We start from the raw sequence: 21,279 nt of genomic DNA, 5'->3' as shown, positions 1-21,279 counted from the left end.
TCAATGTGAATATCGAGTTCTGAAAAAGTGTAGTTGAATTTTGGATGATAAAGCTACCATGATGTGGTCATTGAATCCCACAAAGTTCAGTTTTGCAAAACTCAAGTTTGCAATATTGGAAAGTGAATAAAAAAATATCTGTGCCAAAACTCTGCAGCAAGTTGTCTGAGGGTTCCAGTGACGGTGTGGTTTTGAGTCGATTCCAGTGCCAACTGGGGTGGAATCCCCACCCCGTTCGAGTGATGACTAGTCATCCCTTTATCTACTCTGCAGGTATGCTAAGTCTACCTGGAGAGGTTTCTAGAAAGTCTAAGTAATTAATCCTCCTCTTCATCTCAACTATGTAGAATTTGGAGCCTGGATAAACAGAGTTCAGGGATCCACCCTTTGCCTCCCTAGGTTTGGATAGAGCATTGCTTGCCCTTTCTATACCAGTGTCTCCTTTTTTAAAATGGTGATTGAAACTGTCAATGTAAATTCAAGTCGATTAACTTTGTTTTGTTTTGTTTTCATTTTCTCTTTGGACATAATGAAAATGGTGTCAGGCATGTCCTCCAAAGACAGTTCTTGGTCTCCACCTCCGACAGCCTCAACTTCACTATTGGAAAATCTACCTTCTTTTACCATGCCCAGCATCTTCTCTCCGGCTGATCAAAGCTCCCCTCACTTGATGACCACTGGCCAAACAATACTGGTCCCTGGGCTCACTCTCCCTGCCAGGGACTATTCCACCATCAGCCAATTGCCTCTAGAAATATCACATTGGCCTGCGTCTTCCAGTGTCAGCCAGTTGATTACAAGCAGCAGAGATACAATCAGAGAGCTAGAGGAAATGGATGTATCTGACACCCCGACCTTGCCAGAAGTATCAGGACTGAGTGGATATGATGCTACCCCTGATCATTTTTTGGAGATAACCACGCCCATCCCATTACAGTACATCACCACAAGCTCTGAGACCATTGCTGCCAAGGGCCACGAGTTAGTGGTGTTCTTCAGCCTTCGAGTTGCTAACATGCCTTTCTCCTATGACCTGTTCAACAAGAGTTCTCTAGAATATCAAGCGTTGGAACAACGATTCACAGACCTGGTGAGTGAACGCGGCTTACCGCTTGCTGCATCCATCTCCTCATGCTTTTCTGCCGTTGCTTTGTGATTATAGTATAATCATTGCTCATCTTGGGCGATGCAGGTTAGGAAGAGAGGAGCATTTGAAACAGCTGTGCTGCTGCAGAAGGCATTCAGCTAGAATTCTGAGGTGATTTAAATCCAACCAGGGAAATGAGTTCTATGGTGGGCAATCAGAAAAGACACTGCCATCCATCTTCATGGGAACAAGTTTATCCTTAAATTCTCCTCATTATGGTTCTCTCTAAATAATTTTATCTAAATTTTATACAGAAACACTATAGTACTGAGCTTGGAATCTAAGAGAAGTCTAAGTGAACTTTTCCTAAGCTGTGAAAAAGCACAGAGCCATGCTTCCCAGCATGGATGAGGAAGAGAGTTCAGGTATAAAGCCCCTTTTTCAGCCCCCTCATGCTGTTGTAAATGTCTATATGACTTGTCTCTCTGATCCTTGACATATAAAGGGAGAACATTTTTGTGATGGATACACTTCAATAACAGGCACCCTCAAACTTGTATTTTAATTTTATTTCTACAAGCATAATAAGAAATATATGTACAATCATAAATATTGAATTCTGTGATGGTTTTAGCAGTCATGTCTGATTAAATAAATTGTACAATGCATATCACACACATGATTTCTGACAATATCAGAAAAAAATATGCTTCTTATAAGTTAAATTATCATATGGCTTGAATGTTTTTTCAAGTCTCTGTGCTCTACACACACACACACACACACACACACACACACACACACACACACACCATGAGGAGAGTGTTGGGACTGTCTTAGGGAACAATGTCCTAGTGAGCTTCACCTCACCCCAGTGTCTTCCTTAGGATTTGTAATAGGTTGCCATAACAAATGTATTAAGAACACTGAAATCAGATGCAGGCTTATTTCTCCTTGATAGGTGGGCAGATGTGTTCTAGTATTACCCTGTAAACCCACATTTCTTTCACGTGTGGCCCTGAGAGTGTTTCCTCCTTTGCTAAGTTAAAGCTGAGTAGCTGCTACATCCTGTTTCCACAGGGGAGAAGAGGGTGATCCAGAGAAAGCAATTTGTCAACAAGTGGAGAAGCAGCAACCTCCCCTCCACATTTTGTAGTGATGGAGCCAGTCACATGACCAGGCCTGGTTATATGGAGGCTAGAAAAAGAACAACTCTAATGAGTCATCTTCTTTTCCATCACATTCTGGGAATTAATTTGGGAGACAAGGCAACTAACTGTCTGTACACAAAATGCAAACAGAAAACTCCTACCCCAGGCCAATGCATGGCCAACTCAAGAATGAGTTCAGTAGGATAGTGGAACAAGTCAGGATAGAGTCACGAACCAATTCCTAACTCTGATGCAAAATTGCATTTTGTTTTCAAGATAAGCTGTCTTCTACATAGCTTCTCTAATGCCATGATAAACACTGTTACCAAAATCAGCTTGAGAAGGAAATGGTCTCCTTCACCTTACAGGTTACAGTCTATCATATCCAAGGCAGGGCCTTAAGACAGAAGCTTGAGCCAGGCAGTGGTGGCACACACCTTTAATCCCAGCACTCAGGAGGCAGAGCCAGGAAGATCTCTGTGAGTTCGAGGCCAGCCTGGGCTACCAAGCAAATTCCAGGAAAGGCACAAAGCTACACAGAGAAACCCTGTCTCGAAAAAAAAAAAAAAAGCTTGAAGCAGAAACCACGGAGAAATGTTGCTTACAAGATTGCTCCTCATGGCTTATTCAGTCTGCCTTCTTGTATAACCCAGAACCACCTGCCCAGGGGTGGCAGAGCCCATAGTGGGCTAGGCCCTCCCACATCAATCATTAGTCCAGCAAACATGACACAGACAGGCCCATGGGCCAATCTGATGAAGGCTATTCCTAATTGAGGTTCCTTTGTCCCAGGAAACTCTAGTCTACCCAGTTCACTTAACTAACCAGCACACCTTGTGAAACAAGGTTAGAGCCAAAATTCTACTGAGACAGAGACAGGATGAGAAAGAGAGAGTGGGTCTGAGGCAAGCCTGGAAGCTTGCAGCTTGAACCTGTGTGCTGTCTGTATTTATAGGGCTATAGTTCGGGAACCCTTCTAGAGCCAGGAAATGATTTTCAAACACTTCTGGGCAATGGCCTTCAAGATGGTCTTGGCTCACAAGACACAGGTGTCAACACAAGGGAAGCACAATGTCCTTAGGCTGCTTTGGGGTTTATTAAATCATGTTTGGAAAGGAATCCCCAGGAAGCCACCTTTGCTCTCTCACATTCAGATAAGCATGGAGATCCACACAGGTATTGCATTGTATTGCTCAATGAAGGCCACCCAATTAGTTGGAACTAGCTTCAATACCCCCATCCAATTGTCCTGATTGTCACTTCCCTTCTGCATGCTAGGAAGTTTCACTACAATAATAGACAGACACATTGGGTTTGGGTCTTTTTATTTCAATTGGGTAATTTCAGATTTCACATTTCACATTTCCATTTACACAGACATAAGTTGGTTAGCTCCTGGGCTCAATTTGAAATAGTCACTTAAGGAAAAAAAATCTGTTCTCACAAGGCATGAAGAAATCCCTGCCCATCTATCTCAAAGCAGGAAGAAGGGTGGAAATATGGACGTAATTACTACAAATAGATCATTAGGTTGTGGTGTTCTGGTCTCACATCCAACAACAAAGCCAGCAATGAAGAAATGAAAGGCGTGCCTCAGGTAATGAAGAGGGAGCATAAGCAAAACCAGCAGTGACCATGTCAGGAATAAGTGATTTCTCCTTTTGCAGTTGGTTCCATATCTACAATCCAATCTTACGGGATTTAAGCAACTGGAAATACTCAGCTTCCGAAACGGGAGTGTGATCGTGAACAGCAGAGTACGGTTTGCAAAGGTGGTGCCCTACAACCTCACCCAGGCGGTGCACAGGGTCCTGGAGGATCTCCGATCCACGGCAGCTCAACAGCTCAATCTGGACATTGACAGCTACTCTCTCAACATTGAACTAGGTAGGTGAAGCCAACAACGAAAGGCTGGGGAACTTCTGGTCCATTCTGTTTTGTTTTCAAGCATGTCGATCAACTGTCAAGCCACAAAAAAATGAAATTAAATTACACTTAACAAGGCAACCTTTTAGAAGCCATGAGCTTCATGATTAAGGAAAGAGAGCCCTCAACCTGCAGGTTCAAGTGTTCCTACATAGAACAGCAAAGAGTAAGGGCACCCCTAACCACACGGTCTGAGAGCCTCAGTTTCCTCTCAGTACTGAACTTTTGCTGTGCAGAGACATTTTAAAATGTAGCCCCAAACCAAGCTAGTTTATATTCTATTAGAGGTCAAAGTACTTTCTGAAAAAAAAAACATAGCAACCCGGGCCTCCTGCTTCAGAAGCCTGTGGCCTCAGTGAACTGTCAGAATAGTTTTTTTCATAAGAAAATTCAGGATGAAACTCAGACCAAATCATGAGGGGGAGTAGGGGGGATAGTAGATCAAAATTTAAACTTAGAGAAATCACCAAAGAAGAAAATAATGTCCCTTCCCACTTGCACACCCTAGTGCAGCACCCCATGTGTGTAAAATAATAGCCAGAAACTCTATAACAGAAAGCACATGCTTGCTCCAGCAGCAAAGCAGAGTGTATGCCACTGTCAGGGGCCAGGCCTGAATTGAGGACTGTTTTCATCATGTACTTCAAAACTGTTCTCTAACTGAAGGAAGGTTTTTAATTCCCTGGAGTGCAGGACAGGAGGGCTCTGTCCCACTGCCAAAGCAACCTTCCAGTCAGATGGAAAACAAAGTGTCCTAATTGGCTATGAATTAGTGAGGTGGATCTTTAAGGCTCTCTCTGGCTCTCTGTGGACTAACTATGAAGACAGAGGGAAATAGCCTTGGGCAAAAAGGCAAGCCAAAAAAGCTCAGTAGGAAACATTTATCTTTGACAGAGCAGGCTTTGGAGCAATCCTACAAAAATTGCCTCAGTTCTTTGGTAAACAGCACCATTAAAAAGACAGCACAGCCTTGGGCACTGAGCAGGGGAGTTGTTACCGCCAAACAGGGGCTGCCTAAGGAAACCTTCTAGACCCCCTGAGCAATCAAAGGCCACCTAAATGTCAGGGAAAGACTGACTGCCTCCATCCACAGAAGGTACCCAGAGCTCAGGCTGTTCTCTGCAGTCAGGTGGTAAAAGTAACAGAAAGGAGACAGGTGAACTATGGAGCACAGGCGAGGAGCCCCTGCCCTCCCCCATTCCAAGTCAGTTGTGAGTCCTTAGGAGCCCCACTCAAGACAAAAACTGTCCGAGGAAGGGCCAGGCCAAGGCTGGGGAGAGTCTGGATGTATGCCTCTGAGGACAGGAGCTTCAACATTAGGAACCACTTGATAGATGTCTTAGAAAGATGCTGGGGGCTTGTAGTGCCATGCCATGCCTGAGCTAGGGGCCATTGCTGATGCTTGAAAGAAGTGCAACATAGCCATGGTCTTGGGGGCCCAATCTTGAATGTGAACCCTGTGTGTTAATAGCAGCACCCCATTTCCACCAGGAAAGGTTGTTAAAATTCCTTCCTTGAGGGAGACAATGTCTACCCCTTCACCTAAGGTGCCAACGACAAACAGTAACTCTGGAGAACCATTGGGTTTATTAGGCTTTCTTTCAGAGCAATGGGTGAAGGATATGGCTGGGAGCATGAGTGTCATTAAGGCAGCCACACTGCCCAGTATGAATGAAAACTCCCTTATGGCCATGTAAATGGAGCCTTCTCCCAAGTCCTCCCCAACCTATCCACTCTAGTCTCTCCCTGAGGTTACATGCAATTAGGGAAGAATCACATGCAACTGGTTGGTAGGGATGGGTGAATAATGAGATGACAGTCCTCCCATAACCCTTCCCATCCTCCTTCTCTGAGGGACCACCAACAGTCAACAAACCCAGCTGCGGTCTCTTTTTCAAACAGGCACAGCCAAACTCATAAAGATGATGGCAGTTTGCTTTGGAGGACAGTCCTGTACCACAATAGGAGACATTCTAAGAGCACAAGGATTAATAAAAAGGGTATTTTTAGTCCTCAGCATAGTGTTTGACACATGATAGGTGCCTAATAAATGTTAATAGTTAGTATTACAACTTTGTCATAATTAACTTGACTATTAATTTATGACCTGCACAGGGTACCATAAAGAGTGATTAAAAACTGGCCTGGCAAGGTGTTAGTGAAGTAATTGGAGCTGAGGCTATTTTCGTTGATAACCTGTGAACCGTTGTGTGGTGTAGCCTTCCCTCTGGGCAACTGGTAGAAGTGAGATGCTACTAACATCAGCTGTGGTTCCTGCTGGAGCCAAATTTATGCTGAGCTGCCTAATACAAAAATGCCTGCAAGCTTCCCAGTGTGCTGTGGGGTACATACCCAACTTGAGAGATACAAGAGAGGAAGGACATAGAGGACAAACTCAATGGTCTGTCTGCTTTCCACAGCCCTAAGTAGGAGCAGCTCAGGAACTTCCAGAGAGGCAGACATACTGTGTCCAGCAGTGAACACAGATGAAAACTGCTGAATGATTGAATGAATGAAGGACCAGTCAGTATCCATGGGGAGATACTTTGCAGAAGTTACTGGACAGTTACACTGTGCTTTAGGGTGAAATATTCTATTTTTCTCCATACTCTATTCTTTACTACATGCCTGGAGATAGGGAACCTGCCTTTAATGCACAGAAAAAATAATGAAATCATGAATGAAGGACACAAACTAATTAATGTTTGAAACCTGCCGGAAATGGCTATGGGGAGCCTGTGAAAGCATTAGCAATGTTCCAGACAAAAGAGCTGAAAACAGGAAGACTAAAGACGGCTTCATAAAAGTTTTAAAAATGAGTATGTTTCCTTCTACACAGACCAAAAATGTATATATACATTCCTCAACTACAAGAGATTCTAGTTTCATTGTGCTGTGTACAGGTGGAAGCCATGGCGCTAAACTACACTTTTTTGTTTTCCTTCTCATCGAGAATAATGCAGATGGAAAAGGACAAGAGCAGTCACGGGGACCAGGCCCACCTGAGCCAGTGGGCTTCCTTGCCCACAGCTGTGGATCCTGAGCAATCTCACCACAGGCGAAGGGCAGATTCATGCAGGGAACCAGCAAGCGTGCATTTGAGTGGCACACCAGACCTTGAACACCATCTCTGAACTAGTGAGCATCCATCCACCTCCACATGACCTGTCCATGTGTGACAGTCCCTGCTCAAAGAAACTGTGGCGAAAGGACATCTTTACACTATGCTGACATCAAAAATATGCCTTTTTAGTTCAAACATACCTTTTAATGGCTATTTTCTTATGTAGCAGACTTTAAGCAAGTTCCTGTGGGCTTGGCTTGATGCCAGATGAAGAGACTACTATGATTCCTTTTAAATCTCAGCTTGCTGAGACCCGGCAACCTGAGCAGAAGGGAGTGTAGGACTGGACTACTACAAAGACCTCTGACCCTTCTATCTTGATAAACTGGCCAGTGAGTGTGCTGATAGCCATGCCAGAGGAGCAGCTGGCAGCAGCTGCAAAGGGCCAGGGCTGGGGACGCCCACTCTGCGGATGACACAGGAGAACAGACTGTCACTGGAGGTGGTGGCTGTTGTTCTTCACTCCTTGCTCTTTGTGGGCCTGCCACCCAGCTCCCAAATAAATCACACTGAGGCTTATTCTTACTTATAAATGCCTGGCCCTAGATTGGCTTGTTGCTAGCCAGCTTTTCTTAAATTATCCCATCTACCTTTTGCCTCTGGATGTTTTCCTCTTCTTACTTCTGTAATCTTACTTTCTTTCTTACTCCGTGGCTGGCTGTGTGGCTGGGTGGCTGGATGGCTGTGTGGCTGGGTGGCTGGATGGCTGTGTGGCTGGGTGGCTGGATGGCTGTGTGGCTGGATGGCTGGGTGACTGGGTGGCTGGCCCCTAGCATCCTCCTGTTCTTATTCTCTTGATCCTTCATCTTTTCTAACGTTCTTCCCCTTCTATTTTTTTCTCTCTGCCTGCCAGCCCCACCTATCCCTCTCCTGCCTTGTTATTGGCCATTCAGCTGTTTTTTAGACCAATCAGGTGTTTTAGACAGACAAAGTAACACAGCTTCACAGAATTAAACAAATGCAGCACATCTTTGCATCATTAAACAAATGTTCCACAGCATAAACAAATGTAACACATCTTAAAATAATACTACATATTACTAGTACAATTCTAGTATCTTACATAATACTAGATTACTTACAACAGGGGGCTATTGAGAAAGAGTCAAAAGCAAGTGGCAACCAGGTACACACTTGGACAGACACACAAAGGCCACCCTGATTCACATGCGACCCTCCCCTTCTGCCCCTCTTTGCAGCCTTGTTTCACTATAGAACATAGAGGATAGCTCTCCAAAAACCCCAAAAGTCAACACTATATAGTGCTTGGAAAAGGCATTAACTTCTTAACTCCATGAATTTGCATGTCTTATAAAACATGAAATCTAAAGCATTGTTCTTAAAACAAAGCAGTCCAGTACTGTTGTAGTAACTTGTCCCCTCACTAGAACTTCTGTGCAATTTTAGTTTGGAGAAATAGGAAAATATGTTTTATTATTACTTGTAGTGCTGGAGACAGAAGCCCGAAGCAATGCTATAGCCCCCCTCTCCCATTTCCATTAAAAAAATAATAATAAGTGAATGTCTACATTTTGAAGCAGTAAAGAAAGTATGCAGGGGATTTTTCAGTGGTTTTCTTTTTTGTCGAGCAGTGTGACAGCTCTTTTGCCCCTAGATTTACAGAATGACTAGCTAAGCCAGGTGTTCCCCATCGGTGATGTATCTGAGCAGAAGCTGTCCTGGTGACTGACAGGCGAGCAAATTACTGGGTTCTCCTCTCCCACCCAACTGCTGCTGCCTGGCAGACCATGCTGCTGAATGAAGACAGGTGCAGATGAGCCTTAAACTCCCACTCACCTGGCTGCACTGCTGGTGTGGTCCGTTCAGACAGACAAGGCCAGGGCTGACACACAGGAGTGTGGGTCCAGGCGCATGAAGTGCGAGAGGCTTGCGGGCACTGGCAAGCAAACAATTCCAGGTCGCTTTTAACAAATATAGGAGACCCCTCTGCTTGTAGTCTTGATCATTTGAGCATATGCTGGAACTCAGTGAGGCCGGTACAGTCTGTCTGGGCAAAGTCTCTCTTAAAGAGAATTAAATGGGGGCAAACTCAGCGGGGGAGAGAAGACAGCCACTAGAAGCACTGTGTATTGAGAATAAATACTTAGCTTTGTCTATGGGAGAGAACTCCAAAAGCTTATCTTTGGAAAGTGGAAAAGGCATCCTGTGAGTCTAACCTGTTCCCAGGCAAGGCAGCTAGACACTCTGTAGCAACACTGAGTTTCTGGATTTCTACCCTTTTCTTTTGCCTCACTATCTTGTTGAGAAAGTCGTATGTAAGCCAGCGCTATACACGACCGGGCTTTCCCACCCTAGCAAGGTTTCTCCTGGCTTCCAAAACCACCTGACCTACCCAGCCTGCCTCTCCCACCTGCACCAAGAATCCCCCTCAAAACATAAAAGCTATAATTGCCATACAAACCCACAGGGAGCATGCGCGAAAGTTTCACTTAACTTCTACGAGAATCATCAGGCTGCGAGGCTTGTGGAAAGAGGGGATAGAAACAGATTTTCTATAGCCAGAGAACAAACGAGAATGTGAAAATAAGACTGTAACTATAAACCAGAAAGTGCAAACGCTGTAGCTTTATGGTTTTCTATGTGTTAACACCTAACTTTATAGTCATAAAACGCCTGGGCCACAATCAATAGTAAATAGTGAGTCAAACAAAGTGACTGTCTTCCACACATCAGCAAAGTTTTTCTACGGGAGCCAGAGAGTAAACATTTTAAGCTTTGCGAGCCAAAAGGAAAAATTGAAAATATTATGTAAGCACTTATATAACTCTTTAGACTCTAACCATTTAAAAACGTTTAAAGAAATAAACATTCATAGCCTGCAAGCTGTACGACAGCTAATGGGGTGGGCACTGGCAGCTCCGCCAGTGTTCCAACACACTACTGAAGGTCATGCTGTCTGTTCTTCTCTCCATTCCCAAATATTGGATAATTTTTCCAAAGCCATCAGCAGTTACGCAACCTCTTACTCCCTCTGGCCCTTTTCTTGCCTATTACAGAAAAGTAAGTAAGTGCTAATGTAACCACGGCATGGGTTCCTGTCTGACCACACATTCAGACACAACTACAGATCATCTGCCAGGAACCAGACATTATTATGGAGACCAAGACCTAAAGATGAATTAACCCTATCTCTTCCATCAGAGAGCTAATGCCCGAGCAAGAGAATCAAAAACAAATACAAAAAGGTTTACTAGAACCTGTTAAGAACCATAATCCAGATGTTATGGAGATATGTGGGGATATGAAGGACAGAGAGAAAAAGAGACAGAGTGACAGAAACAGAGAGACAGACAGAGACAGAGAGAACATTGAGTCTGCAGAGATCAAGAGAAACAGGGTGGGATGAGTAGTCACAGGGTGAAAAAGGGCTGGGTCCTGATATGTGACAACCCACACAAAGGAGGGAGGCAGGGAGGGACTATTACAGGACAGGAGGAAATGCAGACATGTCTGGTAGACTCAGGGTACTGCTGCTATTCCAATGTGGTGGCAGCTGTGGTACAGAAGAGGGAGAAAAGGGGACTCTGGCTAGAAGGAACAGAAAGTCAGAGAAACCAGGTCACCTCAGAGCCCTGTCAGATCTGCTGGAATCCATATTGGCACCCTACTTTATTCTTGCCCAGACTCTCCCAATATACAAAGTCTTTTAGAGTTAAACTTTAACACATTTTTGAACATTCAAAAATGTCTGTGAAGTAAGTACTAAACAGTCCTTTGAGTATGCTAAAAACACAAAATGCTGCATTTTTGGAAACTATCTAACCAAAGTACACAGTTACAAAATGCGGTACCTACAAGAATTTTTTTTTTATCTAAATACAAAAAGAAGTACAAAATTAACAAGATCCCTTGGGATTAAGGAAGCAAAGTTTAAAAAAAAAAATGGAGGGGGAGTGTTGTCCAGTGTTATGGAAATGAGGTGAACCCAATGCTCCCTATGAAGCATTCCTCTAGGGATCAGGAGAGGGGCTCAGCCTAGCAGTGCACACATGGGAAGCAGGGCCAGCAAGCAGGTAAAGCTGAACCAGAGCAATGAGTGTCATAGAGGAGAAGGAAACTAAAAGCAGCTGTGAGAAACCCTAATGGCGCCACGAGGTTGTCAGCAAAGAAAGCAGGAGGTATAACCCTGCCTCTAATCCAGCACCACACAAAGGAGAGAGGGAGCGGGAAGGAAGCGAAGGGATGCTGTTGGTGGGAGCAGCAGTAACAGCAGCTGAGGTCCTGTAAGGGGACAGGTCAGCGGGTATCCAAACACTTGCCAAAGGCAGGCTAATGGTTTAGCCAGGGCAGAGGCCAAACTTTGGTGAGGTTGGGGGGGAGGGGGGAGCTCGACATCATCCACACAGTTCTTCTACTCTTTCCCTCTGAAGTGACCATCCCAACTCCCATAGTGATTTGGAGACAATAACAACCTGAAGATTGTCACGTGCTTTTCGTGGGCATATTCCTCCAACTTCAAATCAGCATCTTAATTAACGCCCATGTCCTCTGAGAGAGAAGCACTCCATTAGACCAAATTCATGATAATACTACTGTGACTGTGTTTGGCTTGCTAGGCCCCTTCTGAGAACTCCTCAAATAAACTGATCTGTGATATACAAGTATCCATGATTTAGAAACTGAAAAACAGAATAAGTCACAGTTTTTCTGTATTCTGCCAGCATCTCCAGCCACAGAGTCGTCTTTCATTTCGGCGGCTATAAAAATTCCTGAGAAGCAAGTAGGGCTTTTATACCAGTTGACTGTGCCTGTTGAGGAGCTCAAGAATGCAAAACCACATATAACTTCTCCCCTTGAATTCCTAGGAAGCCTCCTCACACACAGGCAGACCTCGCGGCTGGCAAATGGCAAATGACGGAATTGCTTACAGGCTGCCATCCAAGATGCTTTCAGCTAAAATGTGGATCAACAAAAATCACTCTCACAGTAAAATACGTTACTTGCCAGATTCCCATTTAGTAGTCACCAGTGAGAAGGCGGTAGATGTCACTCAACACAAGAAAGACAATAAAACCAGTAATAATCACAAGTACTAATTGGCACTATCTTTTAATCTTAATAAATACACAGAATAGGCATAATCTCCAAACCCCTTTATTATTGTTGGAGAAACTGTATGGGGGGAAAATAAGAAAAACCTGACACAAAATGACCAATTGTTGTAGTCTCTGGGATTTAAAGTCAGGTCCATGTACACCCTTTGACTGTACCCTACTCTACAGAACAGACTCTTGAAAAACCGTCTACTGACTACACACTGAAGTCTAATCCTAAGTGAATTCTACTAAAGTCGCCATTTCTCCAAATGCAGTTTCATATAGTATTGTGCCACAATTTTGAATAAAAAAAAAAAAAACATTGTTTACTCTCAGGAACCAAATTCCCAGACTTCCCAATGTCACCACCTAGTGAGCCCTACTATGAAGGAACTTGCCTCCTGAGCCCTTGACCCTGTTTCCTGGGGTCACACTGTGGGCCCCTTGCTCCTGAGATAGTTTTCCACTTAACTCTTTCCTGTTGGACCCCCAACACTGTCTGCTCTGTCAGATATACCTGAGCCCACTTCAGTTTCAATCTGTGCTCTCCATTCCACACACCAACCATATCTGATGGAGCTTCTTTCAGACACTGCTTTCCTCATCCCCTAAAGCGAGAAAGTCACAGAAGGTAGGTAGGTCAGGCCTGAAAATAGGCCCTGCCACCCTCCCCTGATGCAAGGGTCTCCCACTGCAATCCAGAAAGGCTGAGCAGGTCCATGCCCTCTGAAGGTACAGACCGCCCCACAGTGTCCTCAATATGGATGGATGTGAGAAGGTGGGACCGCCGCCTGTCTCAGTCCTTCCTCAAGAAACTTATCTGCATCACTAACCTCTGAGCCCCAAGTTTTGACAAGGGGACAGAGTACCGAGGACTCATTGGGATTTCCTGGACTCGGAGTCCTTTAGGGTTCATGAATATTAACACTATTATTAAGGACTATTAGAATTACATGTGAAAACGCGTGGATCTGGAATTAACTATCGTCCGGCCTGGGTCTACCGGTTTTATTCTTCTAATTTTAAAGACAATTACTATCTTCGTGATCCCAAAAGTACCGAGGACTGTGGTGGTGCAGATTGCAGTTGAAGGTGGCTCCAAGTTCGGGGTCTCAACTCGCTCCCCTGCCAACCCCCCACCCCCGTTGGGGAGGTCACGCTGCAAGGGACCCGGGAAAGGAACAGATGGCCCTGGGACTGTGTGCCGCATTCCCTAGCCAGGTCCCCGCGGAAATCCCGGAGCAGCGATAGCCCCATCAGCATCCTGGGAACCGGCGCGCCTGGCAATCGGTGCCCGGTGCCCTCCACCACTCCCCACCGCGCCTAGCTGGTTTTCAAAAAAAAAGAAGAAAATCAGTTTGGGCGCTTCAATTTCACAACTTCTCTACTTCTTTTGCTGTTGAGCGCCATCTAGTGAGCACGGTATTTCATCGCTTTGAGGTGGGGGTGGGGGAATGGCCCAGGCCAACCCAAGTGAAGTTTGATCTTTCTTTCTTTCTTTCTTTCTTTCTTTCTTTCTTTCTTTCTTTCTTTCTTTCTTTCTTTCTTTCTTTCTTTCTTTCTTTCTTTCTTTCTTTCTTTCTTTCTTTCTTTCTTTCTTTCTTTCTTTCTTTCTTTCTTTCTTTCTTTCTTTCTTTCTTTCTTTCCTTCTTTCTTTCCTTCTTTCTTTTTTCTTTCTTTCTCCCTTCCTTCCTTTCGTTCCTCAGAGAGAGAGAGAGAGAGAGAGAGAGAGAGAGAGAGAGAGAGAGAGATCTTTTTTTGCTTTCTACATAGTTTTCTTGTTGGTGATGGTGGTTTTAATTTTTTTAGGCAAAATATAATTGCACCATTTCCCCATACCTCTCCTCCCTCTACCTCCCCAACTCCTTCCATGTACCCGGTTGTTCCTTCTCAAAATAATGGCCTTTTTCTTTGTTAGTGGGGTGTGTGTGTGTGTGTGTGTGTGTGTGTGTGTGTGTGTGTGTATCTAAATACAGCCTGTTCTGTTTAGTGTTGCTTGTGTGTATGGTATCAGGTCTCACTACTGGATAACCGATTAGGGCTCGTCCTTGAGAAAGGCTTTCCCTCCCTCTTTCAGCATTCCCTGGTTGCGCTGAGCATTCCCTGGTTGCGCTGTTCTTTGTCTGGGTGAAACTCTGAGATTTTCTTCTTCCACGTTAGCATGTCTGTTGCTGCTGTCTCTCTCGGGTCTTCTTTAGCAGACATACTGTTGAGTCATCATGGGGGTAGCTTCCCTGTCATTTCTAGGAGACACACAGAAAATTTCCTGATCCTCTGGCTCTTACAATTTTTCCACCGTCTCTTCTAAGGTGGTCCCTGAACCTTGGTTGCAGGAATGATGCTGTAGATGTATTCATTAGGACTGCATCCACTACAATCAGTTGTTCTCTTTTGATTGGTTGTGGGTTTCTGTAATGGTCTCTGTCTGTTGCAAAGAGGAGCATTTCTTTGGTGAGGGTTGAGAGCGAAAAGAAGTGTATCTTTATACACTCATCTATGTATCTAAAGATAGACATTTTGAATGCATTTAAGAAGTAAGGTGGTAGTAATGGGATCTCCTCTAAGATCCATGGCCTCACTAGCCACCTGTAGTTGGCTAGGTTTCTAGTACAAAGCATGATTTCCCTTCTGTAAGCAGACTTTACGTCCAATCAGAGAGCTATTGGTTGCCACCAAGATATGAATGTCATTTCTGCACCCTTCTGGGTACCCTGCCGTGCTGGTTGTGTGGTTCATGGGGGTCACAGCTGGGTAGAACTATTGGTTGGTTCTTTCCTATAGAAGCTTACGCAGACTCTTCTAGAGCTACGTCAGCTAGTCCCGGGAGGAGGTTTCAGATCAAATCCAGTCTGGATCCCCCAGTTTTTGTGTCCAAAGAATATGTCATCTTCAGCAATAGAGATTGCCTTCAAGTTCTGGGAGGCAGCCAAGAGCAACAGCAATCGCCCATATTGTTCACGGAGTCGCTTGAACTCCCCTGGCCAACAACTAGAAAAAGGGTTCCTCATGCTTGGTATTGGGGGGTTTATCAGATAGTCGATGGCTTTTGAAAATACTGTGTGTCCAAGAAGGCTGACTTCACTTAAACTGTGTATGCATACATACAGATGTGTAAGAAGACAGCCTTACTGTTGTTTTCCTCCTCCTTCCTTTCCTTCTGTATTGACCTCTCCCCCATCCCCCCCAGTAAAACCCCCTCCTGTTTGGTCCATTTCCCCCAGAGAGGAGAACAATGGGGTTCTAGTAAAGGCTGACTTGATCCCAGCTGAAATCTCACCCTTTGTTGGGTTTGGCCAAAAGGTGATTCTTTGCTTTCTTCCCAGTGTGTGAGTGCCCTGACAACAGCGCAAGGTGCTGGTTTTGTAAGTGCTGGGAAGAGAAAGAGAGCCAATAGTAAAGAAGGCAGCGAGGGGGTCCTGGGGATGGTGGGATGCAGCTGCAGCGGAAGACCTTTGGAGGCCTGGGTGGTGAAAGATGCTCAGACCCCAGGGGAAGCAGGCACACTCTACTTTAAAATCTGAATAATATGAATGAATTCACTTGAGACCAGAAACAGATTTGAAAAAGAGTCTTAAACCATCAAGGACCTGTGATCTTCATGAAGATACAAATTTCCCATGCTTTTTAAATTTTTAAAGTTTTTTTTTAGGTGGAAGTCAGAAAAAGGCATTGAATCCCCTGAAATGGGAATAATGGATGTCTGTGAGCCACAGGAACTGAACCCAGGATCTCTGGAAGAACAGCAAGTGCTCTGAACAGCTGACCAGTAACTGTTCTCTAGCCCTGAGAACCTTAATCATTTAAACCACGATCTGTAAAATGCTTCAAAGTGTTCTAGGCAGTAGGGGACATTCAGGTGTTTCTGCCTGCATGATGAAGAGGTAGGATGCACCTTCCTGAGCAAGCAGTTTGGGGATGCTTTTCAGGATCTTTGAAATGCATACAAAATACATTATGTAAGCAAATCCAGGAAAGTGATACAGAAAATATGCCTACACCAAAAAGCTCAGAAGATACCGACGTTTCCAAGCCCTACACAGCAGTGCACCCATTTCAACTTGTGTTCACTGCTGTCGTGTTGAACAGATGAAAAGAAAATGGAGCTTTCATGCTTCCTCTGAGCAATGTTCTGCCTCCTGATGGAGCATGGCAGCGCTGTAAGCTTCTGTTTAGCTGGGAGAGCCTTTATTCAACAGAAGTATTCACGAAAGGCTGAATCAGTGAGTGAGAGGAGGCGCTGGTATAGAGGGGGCTCCTGTCTACTCTCACTAACACTCTCTCAACTCCGTGGGGTCTTGAAGCATGTATTGCAGAAACCCTGTATTTGAGCTACTAGGATGATGTAGAGAACCAAACGTTATAAAGATGGATGATCGTGGCTCATACTTGCTGACTGAAGTATGAAAGCAGTATCAGAGTCAGGCATGATGGTTCACACCTGTAAGCCTGACACTCAGTGGGCTCAGGCAGGGGGATTGCCAGTTCCATGAAACCCTGGGCTACACGGAGAAAAGGGGGAGTAAGGGGGGAGAATATCAGAGAGAGAGAGAGAGAGAGAGAGAGAAGGTATTAATGAAGATGTGTATCAAAAGTGCTTGGCATAGTGCCAATCCCATAAAGGCTCTTAACAATGTAAGCTTATGCTCCTGAGGTAGCTAGAGGTTCCGGGTCATGATCCCTGGGGACATTTCAAGAATATGTTCTTAAACAATGGCACGAGTGTTCTCTGCCTATAGTGAGAATCCACATGGGATGTTAAACAGTAGGTCAAAGCTGAGCAATGGTGGCACACGCCTTTAATCCCAGCACTTGGAAGGCAGAGGCAGGCAGATCTCTGTGAGCTCAAGGCCAGCCTGGTCTACAGAGTGAGTTCCAGGAAAGGCGCAAAGCTACACAGAGAAACCCTGTCTCAAAAAACCAAAAAACAAAAACAAAAAAAAAAAAAAAAACTAGGTCAAATCCTCCTGGTGCCTTGATGGATCTGAACATCCCCATTCACTGCACACTGGTAGATACTGACACTCTCACCTCACTAATGCCAGGTATCCTGGGCTGCTCCTGTTAAGAGATTATAATATGTACACAGAAGAATCATCCATATGAGGTAAAATAGAATATTAAGTCATTTTGCCATCAAGGACTTATGCTAAGCCCAGAGGATTGCCCAAACCATGCTAAGCATCAATTGACCATAATGGACATTCTTGACAAACTTCTTTCTAGAGCCAACAGAAAAATCATCTGTGTAACCAGGCACAGTGGCCACTCAGAGGCTGAGGCAGGAGGACTGCCACAAGTTGGAGGACAACCTAGGCTACAGAGTGAGTTCTAGTGCAGCCTGATCTACAGTGTGTGATCATCCTCAAAAAGAAAAAAAAAATGTTTAAAAGAGATTGAAGCAAATCTAAGAAGCTAAAACAATTATGGAGCAATTAGTCTATAAATCAATTTGTGAAAACTCCGTTCCCTCAAATCCACATATTATTTAATTATGACTTAATTATAGGGAAAATATTTCCCCATAAAGTGGCATCTCTTTTTGTGGTCTGCTATTGGTCTCCTTTGTCCTCTTTTCAAGCCATGGGGCAACCTTGAGACAATGAACTTTAGGTTGTGGCTACTCGTGTATAGGTAATTGTCATTGGGATAATACTTTTTTTGTGTGTGTGTGGAGCTGAGGATCGAACCCTGGGCCTTGTGCTTGCTAGGCAAGCATTCTACCACTGAACTAAATCCCCACCCCCTGGGATGATACTTTAAAGCTAATGCAGTGGAAGGAAGCTGTGAGAGTTGCTTCTTAAACTAGTCTTGTAAGCATAACCTCTTCTGTTGCGAGACTAATTAACTGTGATTGCCAACATCTGCCATATTAGCAAACACCCGACTAGCTCTGCCTTGGGGCTGTGTCCTTCCCTGGATCATGTCACACAGTCCACAAGTTGACAGAATTGAGAACCTGTTAGAGACCTAACCACAAAGAGACATGTTCTTAGCAACATGCAGCTTCACCGAGTCTCAGCTTCTTCAGTTGCTAAGTGATCAAGTTAGTTTAGAAAATCTCTAACATGCCTTCCATTTTCAAAAGTTTACAAAGATGTAAACGTTTTATATGGATAAAATAAAAAATGCATACTGTCCTAGTTAGGGTTCCTGTTGCTGCCATGAAACACCATAACCAAAGCAAGTTGGAGAGGAAAGGGATTTTTTTGGCTTACACTTCCATGTCATTGTTCATCATTGAAGCAAGTCAGGGCAGGAACTCAAACAGAGCAGGAACCTGGAGGCAGGAGCTGATGCAGAGGCTGTAGAGGGGTGCTGCTTACTGACTTGCTCATCATGACTTGCTCATCCCACTTTCCTTTAGAACCCAGGACCACCAGCCTAGAAATGGGCCCACCCACAAAGACCCTCCCCCATCAATCACTAATTAAGAAAATGCCCTTCAGGCATGACTACAACCCGATCTTATGGAGGCATTTTCTTTTTTTGTTTGTTTTTTATTGTTGTTGTTGTTGTTGTTGTTGTTTGTGGAGCTGAGAATCGAACCCAGGACTTTGTGCTTGCTAGGCAAGCACTCTACCACTGAGCCAAATCCCCAGCCCCTGGAGGCATTTTCTTATTTGAAGTACCCTCCTCTCAGATGACTTTAGCTTGTGTCAAGTTGACATATAACTGCCTATACCAATTCTTAGTGCTGGAAGTTTTGAAAGGCCATGTTGATATTTGTCGAATAAATGGTTGTTATCTTAGTATCTAGGAAGGTATATACTGCAAACAAAACCTAAGCCTGGTGATTTAAAGTCTCCTTCCTCTCTGTTGACTGGTCCTGAATAAATAGTACAAGGATATGAATTAATTTATAAAATGGTTTCTTTCGTCCTTCATGGCTGATTCAGGAACCCCACTTTTGGCTAAAGTCATTGCCCCAATGTCGCCTGTGCATTGTACAACTTTGATCATACATAGGCTGTGTCTGGCAGGATGAAAGGAAATTACAGTAAAAACAGAAACATTTCTTTTCTAGACATACTCTTCAGTTTTCACACCTTTGCTATTGACCTCAGAGGTAAAGCAGCCATTCTTTTTTGGTCAGCTTTCCAAGTTAAATATCTATTGCTAAGAAAGAGGTGGAGCGCCCCCTACCTGCATTCCACCCCAGCTTCCGTTTTCAAGCACACAACTATGCATGGGAAGTTGCTGACATTTGTGATTTACTAAAGCAGGCCACGGATGGGTAATCATCTGGGTTGTCAGTGGGAATTCAAGTTATTCCTCAACAATGACACAAGCCCTTAACATGGTAGCCTTGAGAACCATGGGATGGGAAAGCTAGTTCACATGTGGCACCCAAAAGCTACAGAGAGAAACAACCTCACACAAAGATTTTAGCAGTCTGCCTTGCCGGGAGACCCAAATCATGTTTTGTTTTGTTTTGTTGGTTTTTTTAAGGACTTTTTTTCTTAAATCCAAACACCCAGGTGAGTCACATACACCTCTCTCACTCGGATAATCCCATCACAAAGGAACAGAGAGAATACAGCATCCCAATTCTCAACCCACACCTGCACAGCTTCTTGCTCTGCAAATTGGTTGGAGCAGCTAGCTACAGAGGAGTCACAGCAGACAGGACCTATTAATGATCTCACTAGACTTAAGGGTAAAAATAGAAAGGGGCAGTACTTGAGGATGAAAGAAAATGGGTGGTGGGGGACACCTGTTATATTTATTTTGTAGAATATATTTGTTCTAACTTCTGTTTTATTGCCTTTTTTAAGAGGAGGGTCCCACTGTGTTGTCCAGGCTGGCCTCAAAATCCTTAGTTTAAGCAGACCTCCCAAGTGGCTAGAAGTACAGGTGCATACCACTATATTCCTGTTTTATTTTTGGTTGACATAGAATAATTGTACATATTTATTGGATACGATGTAGTGTTTCAGCATACGTATACATTTTGTTCTCATCAAGACAATTAATATATCCATTATCTTAATCATGTATTATTTATTCATGATGAAAATGTTCAAAATAGTCTCTTTTAGCTGTTTTGAGAGACAAAATGCATTATTATTAGTCATAGTCACAGGACCGTGTCATAGGACACTTAGAATTTTCTCCTCTTATCTGACTGTAACTTAGCACCTGTGAGCCAATCTATCCCCACCCCTCCTTCCTACCTACTATTCCCAGAATCGGGCAACCATTGCTCTACTCTTGAGACCAATGTTTTTAAATCCCATGTCTAAGTGGGATTATGCAGTATCTTTCTTTCTATGCCTAGTTTATTTTATTTAACATAATGTCCTCCAGGCTCGGTCATGTGTTACAAATGAAAGGGAGAGAGAGAAAGAAGAGAGCAGGTACCCACAGATGCCACAAGAGGGTGTCAGATCTGTTGGAGCTATGATGACAGGTGATTATGAGCCACCCAGTGTGGGTGTTGGGAAATAAACAGTAAGTGGTATTTGCTCATAAGCATGGAATCATCTCTCCAGACAAATTTCTTATTTTTACATCTGAATAGTGTTCCGTGTGTGTGTGTGTGTGTGTGTGTGTGTGTGTGTGTGTGTGTGCACTGCTCTACCCATCTACCCATCAGTTGATGAACAGTTAGGCTGTTCTCACTGTAAATAGTGCTGTAGTGAATGTGGGATTGCAGGTGCCTCTTCAATGTACTGATTTCATTTGGGGTGGGGGGTAACTGTCTTAGTAGTGAAAAGATACCATGAACAAGGTAGATCTTATAAAAAGAAAGCATTTAATTGAGGTATTGCTTGCAGTTTTGGAGGGTTAGTCTACTCTCATCATGGCAGGGAAGATGGTAACATGTAGACAAACATGGTGCTGGAAATATAGATGAGAGCTTCACATTGTGATCCATGGGCAGTAGGCAGAAAGAGATACTGGGCCTGGTGAGGGCTTTTTTGAAACTTCAAA

At 44.1% G+C, this 21,279-nt stretch overlaps 1 protein-coding gene across 1 annotated transcript in view; it reads left to right on the top strand.

Moving 5' to 3' along the window:
• The window catches only part of Impg1 (interphotoreceptor matrix proteoglycan 1), a 101,800-nt gene that overhangs the window by 72,654 nt on the left and 7,867 nt on the right, over positions 1-21,279 (top strand). Inside the window, exons 12-13 of the mRNA XM_036193938.1 lie at positions 546-1,090; positions 3,906-4,125. Of these exons, the coding sequence (XP_036049831.1) occupies positions 546-1,090; positions 3,906-4,125 (765 nt within the window). The remainder of the gene's footprint in view (positions 1-545; positions 1,091-3,905; positions 4,126-21,279) is intronic.

The sequence above is a fragment of the Onychomys torridus genome, chromosome 7 (genome assembly GCF_903995425.1).
Source record: "Onychomys torridus chromosome 7, mOncTor1.1, whole genome shotgun sequence".
NCBI classification, from domain to species: Eukaryota; Metazoa; Chordata; class Mammalia; order Rodentia; family Cricetidae; genus Onychomys; species Onychomys torridus.
Note: the sequence above shows the minus strand (reverse complement) of the source record. Positions and strands in the feature narration are given on the sequence as shown.